Source organism: Vombatus ursinus, unplaced genomic scaffold (genome assembly GCF_900497805.2).
Source record: "Vombatus ursinus unplaced genomic scaffold, bare-nosed wombat genome assembly UNPS02014235.1, whole genome shotgun sequence".
NCBI lineage: Eukaryota > Metazoa > Chordata > Mammalia > Diprotodontia > Vombatidae > Vombatus > Vombatus ursinus.
The window spans coordinates 15,075-22,959 of record NW_020954013.1 but is presented as its reverse complement, the minus strand read 5'-3'; the positions used below and the strand labels follow the sequence as shown (position 1 = coordinate 22,959).

Here is a 7,885-nt window from a genome sequence, read left to right as displayed (position 1 = left end):
CAGTCTCAGCCTCTTGGGCATGAAGAAACCTCAGCATATGAGTGGGGACTGGCATGGATAGGCTATGTGACGCCTGTGAGGACGTGGGCATAAGGGGTCTCAGCCTCTAGGCTCGAGAACAGCTCAACATCAGAATGGGGCAAAGATGAATCTTAAATACAGAAAGACTGGGGGAGGGGTCTAGGAGTGGCCAAGAAGTTTGGAGTGATGGGGGAAGGGGTCTAAGGAGATCTGGATGGGAGTGGCGAGTAAGCTGGGGTCAACAGAACTCCTGGGTCCTAGACCTAGTGGGGCCTAGCTAGGATGAAGGATGAGAAGTGACAAAAGGCCATAGGAAGGTGAAACAATGGAAGGGAGATTGGGTGTAGCCACAATGCAAGGCCAGTTGAAGGGGGGAGGTGATTGAGAGGGAGGGAATGTCTGAGAGATTTGAATAGACAATGAGAATAGATAATGAAGGGAGGTAGAAGGGGAAGTTTGCTTTCAAAGGGAAATAAAAGCAGTTTCTAAAACCAAGGTTTTCCTGGGCCTAGGAAGGAAAGTGCATTTGAATAAGATTTCAAAGAGAGAATCTAAAAGTGTTAAGGTTTTTCTGGGAATTGTAAACAAAGGAGACAAATTCCTTTTGAAAAGGGGCAAAAAGGGAAAAGGGACAAAGGGAAACCTCTTCAATAATACAGTTTGAGATCTGGTATGGCTAGTCTGCCTCCTTTCCCTTTTTTTCTTTGATTCACTTGATATCCTTGACCTTTTGTTGTACCAAATGAATTTTGTTATTTTTTTCCAGCTCTAAAAATAATTTTTGGTAGTTTGATTGGTATGGCACTGAATAAAAGATTGATTTATGTAGAATATTCATTTATATTTTATTGCCTTGGCCTACCCATGAGCAATTAAAATTTTTCCAATTGTTCAGATATGACTTAATTTGTATGAAAAGTGTTTTGTAATTGTATTCATATAGTTCCTGGGATTGTCTTGGCAGACAGACTGCTAAGTATTTTATATTGTCTAAAGTTATTTTAATGGAAATTTCTTTTTCTATCTCTTGCTGCTAGGTTTTGTCTGCAATATATAGAAATGCTAATGATTTATATGGGTTTATTTTGCATCCTGCAATTTTACTAAAGTTGTAGTTTATGTAAAGTAACTTTTGAATTGATTTTCTAGGATTTCCTAAGAATATCATCATATCATCCATAAAAAGTGGTAGTCTTGTTTCCTCACTAACTATTCTAACTTAATTTCTTTTTCTTCTCTTATTGTTATAGTTAACATTTCTAGTACCATATTGAATAATAGAGGTCGTAATTGACATCCTTACTTCACCCTTGTGAGAAAAGACAGAGTGAAATCTTATTGGGGAAACTTTTAGCTTATTCCCATTACAGATAATGCTTGCTGACAATTTTAGATAGATACTGCTTATCATTTAAGGAAGACTCTCTTTATTCCTATGCTCTCTAATGTTTCTAAACAGAATGGGTATTGCATTTTGTCAAAGGCTTTTTCTGGGTCTATTGAGATAATCATATGATTTCTATTGGTTTTGTTATTGTTATGGTCAATTACGCTGATAGCTTTCCTAACATTGAACCAACCCTGCGTTTTTGGTATAAATCCAACCTGGTCATAGTGTATGACTCTTATGACATGTTATTATAATCTTCTTGCTAGTATTTTATTTAAAATTTTCGCATCAATATTCATTAGGGAACTTGTTCTGTAATTTTCTTTCTGTTTTAGTTCTTTCTTATTTAGGTATCAGCACCATATTTGTGTCATAAAAAGGGATTTGGTAGGGCTCCTCTTATTTTCCCACATACTTTAAAGTATTGGGAATGTTTTTTTTTTTCATAAAACCAGTTCTTAGTTTTATTTATTAATTCACTGTTTTTCTTAAATTCAATTTTGTTAATATCTCTTTTGATTTTTGGGATTTCCAATTTGTTGTTTGAGGATTTTGAATTTGTTCTTTTTACAGTTTTTTTCTTAGTTGCATACCCAATTTGGTGATCTGCTCCTTCTCTATTTTGTTGATGCAAGCAATCAGAGATATTGATTTCCCCCTAAATACCACTATAGCAGCATCCCATTAAATTTGGAATGTTGTCCCATTGTTGTCATTGTCTTTAATGAAATTATTATTTGTTTCTGTGATTTACTCTTTGATCTCCTTAGTTTTTAAGATTAGATTATGTAGTTTCCAATTCGTTTTTAATTTCTCTTTCCATTGCTCATTATTGAATGTAATTTTTAATGTATTATGATTTCAAGGGGATTCATTTACTATGTCTGCTTTTCTGCAATTGGTTATGAAGTTTTTATGTCCTAATACATGGTCAATTTTTGTGTAGGTACAATGTACTACTGAGAAAAAAAAGTATATTCCTTTCTATTTCCAGTTTTTTCCAGAGCTATCATATCTAATTTTTCTAATATTCTATTCACTTCCTTAATGGCTTTCTTTTTTGTTTTTTGGTTAGATTTATCTAGTTCTCAGAAGAGAAAGCTGAGGTCCCCTTCTAGTATAGTTTTATTGTCTATTTCCTCCTGCAACTCATTCAACTTTTCCAAATTTTAGATACTGAACCATTTGGTGCATATATGTTTAGTACTGATATTGTTTCATGGCCAATGGTAACTTTCAGCAAGATATAGTTTCTTTCCTTATTTCTTTTAATTAGATATAGTTTTTCTTTTGTCTGAGATTATGATTACTACCCCTGCTTTTATTTTTCTTCAGCTGAAGCATAATAAATTCTGCTCCAGTCGCTTCCCTTTCCTCTGTGTGTATCTCTTTGTTTCAAATGCTTTTCTTATAAACAACACATTGTAGGATTCTGGTTTTTAATCCATTCTACTATCCACTTCCTTTTTATGGATGAGTTCATCCCATTCATACTTACAGTTATGATAACTGTGTGTTTTCCTCCATGCCATTTTCCCTTGTTTATACACCTCTCTTTCTCTCTCTTACTCCCCACCCTGTCCTTTCTCACAAATGTATTACTTCTGATCACTATCTCCACCAATCTGCCATCCCTTCTATCAGGTGTCCCCCACCCCCCTTTTCTAGTCCTTTTCCCTTTTTACTTTCTTATAGGGTAAGATAGATGTCTGTATTCAACTGAGTATATATGTCATTCTCTCTTTGAACCAATTGTGATGAGAGTATGGTTTGACCTTTGCCTACTCCCTGTTCCCTGACCCCAATTAATAGTTCTTTCTTGACTCTTTTATGTGAGATAATATTCTATTTCCCCCTCCTTCTTCCAGTGAAATCTTCTTTCTCTCCCCCCTCCCTTTATGTGTGTGTATCATCCTATCAAAGTCACATTATATCTACACCTTCTGTCTATGTATACTCTTTCTAATTGCTCTTGTGGTAATAAAGTTCTTAAGAGGTACAAATATTATCTTGCCATATGCAAATATAGACGGTTTAACCTTATTGAATATCATATATTTTTTTTCTTTCTTTTTTAACCTTGTATGTTTCCTTTGAATCTTGTATTTGGAAATCAATTTGAATTTTTGGAGATCTTTTTTCTGTGCTGGACTTCAGAGCCTAGCTGCTAGCTTATACTGGATGGGAGACCTTCCTGCTGGTTTGTGCTGTGGAAATGGTGCCTCGCTGTTGGCTTCATCTTTGTGTGGGGTTTTGCTGCTGCCCTGCTCAAGGTGCAGGGCCTTGATACTGTGTTGCTATAGAAACAAGGCCTTTCTGTTGTCTGACCCTGGGGGAGGGGTCTTGCTGTTGGCCAGCCCCAGGGATTTGGGGTTTGGTTGGCTTGAGGGGCTGGGCCTCACTAGTTGGGGGTAAAGCCTAGCTGGTGGCATGTACTGGGGCTGGGGCCACTGGAGTGGGTCGTTACTGTGCTGCAGACTACTGGTTTACCTTGGGGACTGCTGGTTTGCAGAAGGGGGGGCTCATTGGTGGATTGCTTTGAGCTTGTACCACTGCTGCAGGTCTCCTGCTGTGAGACTCCTTGCTGCTACTCTGGGACCTCGCTCTCCTTCCACTCCAGTGAGACAGACTTTTCCTGCTGTGCTGGTAAACTGTTTCCCTGCTTTTAAATCAGTTCTGAAGCAGTTTGGAAGTTATTTGGAAGGGAATTTAGGAATGCTCTGGGGAGGAGTTTCCTTTCTCACTCCACCATCTTGTCACTGAAAGTCAAGAATACATTTTTTTTTGGTTAAGCAATGGGGTTAAATTGTTGCCCAAGGTCACACAGCTTGTAAATGTTGTTTGTTTGAGTCTGGATTTGAACTCCGGTGCTTGTTAGTCCAGAGCTAGTGCACTATCCACTGTGCCAAGAATACATTATCTAAAATTGATTATCTCTATAACAACAAAATGTATTGCTCATTTCATCTGTCAAGAAAGTGTTAAATTTCATCCAGTATCCCTCGTTTTATAGCAGCATTCTTTCCCTTCTTTTCCAGGTCACTTTTCATCTGAATACCATTTTGTTTTCTGTCCAAGGGAATAAGAAATGCAATCTTATGAGACTATCATGTGTGTTTTCTCCATGCTTCTGATTATAACTGGAGTCTTTGGCAATTTTTTACTCCTTTACCTATATGGCTCCAATTTAATCACTAATCAAAGGAGAAGACCCATTGACCTGATTTTTATTAATTTATCCTTTTCCCACATTGTGCTGATTCTCTTCAAGGGAAATCCATTTGCAATCCACATTTGCATCCAGACAATTTTCATGGATGACATCCAATGTAAAATCATAATTTATGTGCAAAGAGTGGCCCGAGGTCTTTCACTTTGTACTTCCTGCCTTCTGAGTGTCTACCAGGCCATCACTATCAGTTCTGGCAGTCACATATGGACAGTGCTCAAATCTAGGGCCCCAAAGTGCCTTGTGCAATCCTGTGTCTTTATATGGGTCCTCAACTGTTCACTGATTTAACTGTGCCACTGTATGTGACTGGTCCTAGGAACTACACAAATAATATGCTAAGTAGGAACATAGGATATTGTTCTATAGACATGTATGCCATGACTACCATAAAACTTACAATTTGGAAATCACTTTATGACGCTGGGTTTGTGGCATTCATGGCCATTACCAGTTGCTACACGGTGCTTGTTTTGTTCAGACACCACCGGCAAGTCCAGCACATTCATAAGACCAGCCTCAACCTCATTTCCTCCCCAGAGATCAGAGCTACCAAAGCCATCCTGTTGCTCATGAGCATCTTTATTTGCTTTTATGCCATCAGTTCCATCTTCATTATTGTTATGGATAATTCTAAAGTTGCAGACCTGTGGGTGATACATATTTCTGCTTTATTTAACTTGTGTTACCCAACAATCAGTCCCTTTGTTTTAATAAGCAGTGACTCTCGGGTCCTCATTTCTTGTAATGCTTTGAAAAGGATAAAAAAGTCTTATTCCCACTCATCTAGGTCTCAGAATATAAAAGATTTAAAGCATAGAACCACGGAATTTTAAAGCTAAAAAAAGCTCATGAATCTCATGTTATTCTGAAAAAGAGATCATTGGAGTAAAGGATCAAGTTCTGGTAAATCACAAAGTGATTATTTGACTTTTTCAAAACTCTATTTCTTTATACATGGGATTTTCTGCCCTGAACAGCAACAAGTTTGGTGACCAATAAAAAAGAGAATATTATTCAGTAAAGTTTGGCTACAACTCCAAACTGTGGTTCCATCCTCCGTAGAAGGAAACCATCTCAATGGCCACCAAGTTTTCTACATCAGCATTATAGTTGAAGGAACCAATGGCCAGAGAGGTTAATGGTTTCCACAAGTCTGCACAAATACTGAACATCTTATAGAAATTTTAAATTTTGATTTTCCTTACTAGAAAATCCATCATTCTCCCCTCTGTCTCTAAGGTGCTATTGCCATCTCTTTTCTAGATATAGCCAACAATCTTAGATTTCCTTATTTTTAAAAATGTGTTTCCTCCAACATCAAATACATCTAAATTATACTAACATTTGTCAAAAAACAAACAAACAAAAAACAATGAAATAGGAAGTTGTGAGAGGAAGAGAGAGAGAGAGAGAGAGAGAGAGAGAGAGTCAATTCACAAAAATAATCAACATTTCAAGGGAATTTGATATGTTCAGAGTTGCTATCCTTGTCCCATACTGAAATGAAAATAATACTTAATTTTGTGTCAGGGATTCAGGATCTAAATTATGATTATGTTGCTTAGTTTTTATGTGGCCACTGGAAAATCCTTACACTCTATTCATTTCAGACCAGTCAGAAAAAAAAAGTGGGATTGAACAAAATCTAAAGTTCCAGCCAAGTCTGTAAATCATATGTAAATCACATGCAAATTGATCCAAAACAATTCTCTCTACCCACCTGATTTTTCATACTGTGCAGTTAGGAACAGCTATCATAAACGCATATTATCAAAGTCTGTTCTCCATTATATTTTATCATAAAAGAAACTTTAATAGCGGCCTGGGAAGGCCAGGTGTCCCATATGTGGAAGCATGTGTGTCCAACAGATATACACCTTTTTTTATTTCCTATTCCTGATTCCAATATCCCTCTCCTGTTTCCCGATAGGCTGGGTACTATAGAGGCTACAGACTTATCCAAAGTGGCTAATTTCCCCACATGGGTCTCCACCCCTAATTGCCCACTCCCCACAACTTGGGGACCTCATCACTTTTGCTTTTATTTGGGAACACACTTTTTGATGTTGATTTACACCTAACCTCAGAACTGGTTTTCTGCTGGTTATTCTATTCATTCATCAACAGTGTTTTCTTATTCTAATTCATGGCTTCCTTTGTTCAACTTCCCCCCAACCCCTAGATTACATTTTTGTAGGAATGAAAACTAGCTATTTCTGGCATTCCCTCCCAGTTTAAACTGAATCCAATCTTGTCACATAGGTATCCACCCCCTGATTGAGTGACATGCAGAAGCAACACCCTTCACCACATTCTCCACAATTCAGTCATCTATTATCTCCAGATCCTGGACCACGTCCCTTAAACTCTGTCATCTTTTTCTGTCTACACTGCAGATAGACTTGTACAGAGCACTAATTCCTCTCATTCAGTCTAACCTGCAATTGATCCCCATTTAGCCACTATGTGCTGCTGCCTGCTAACCTGTCTGAATTCTTTTTTTTTTTTTTTAGGCAGTTGGGGTTAAGTGACTTGCCCAGGATCACACAGCTAGTAAGTGTTAAGTGTTTGGTCTGAGGCCAGATTTGAACTCAGGTCCTAATAACTTCAGGGCCAGTGCTCTATCCACTGCACCATCTAGCTGCTCCCTTGTCTGATTCTTAAAAAATAATAATAAATGAAAGAAAAATCATAGACTTACACAAAGGAATACACATAATTCTACTATTTCCCCAATGTATCATCCAGTTTTTTTAAATAAACTCCTAAAAATATGAAAATGAGTTTGTAACTAAAGATAATAAAAGCACTAATTTCATATGATTGTTGTGACTATCAAATATTGTTCTCTAAAAAGCATTACAAAAATAAAGCACTGAATAAATATTATTAGGAAGATCACATTCAATTATTCCTTTTGCAGAAAAAGTCACCAGGAGTCCCAGATTACAAGATTTGGGGCCTTCACATATCAGATAGGTTTCTGTGTTCAATTGCCCCCCATGCTTTTTACAGAATAGAGAGACTGTTACTAAGCAATTCACATCTGCCAAGACTTCTCTTAGGGGAAATAGTGGAGAAGGGAGTAGATAGGGTGTTGGTGGCTGGCATAAAACTATGCATGTGAATCTTGTGTTTTTCAGCCTTTCTTTAAACCTTGATTGCAAAGGCTATGGGATTCAACTCGATTCCCTTCACTGGGAAAGGGAAAAAGAGAGAGGCTACTCTAGAATAGTATTATA

The 7,885-nt window shown here is 37.3% G+C and overlaps 1 protein-coding gene across 1 annotated transcript; it reads left to right on the top strand.

Annotated features, from left to right (window-relative positions):
• Positions 1-4,499: 4,499 nt before the first annotated feature.
• Positions 4,500-5,476, top strand: LOC114041976 (vomeronasal type-1 receptor 4-like). The gene is given in 2 exon segments (XM_027860670.1): positions 4,500-4,914; positions 4,917-5,476. Coding segments are annotated over 2 exon segments (975 nt in total).
• Positions 5,477-7,885: the final 2,409 nt, after the last annotated feature.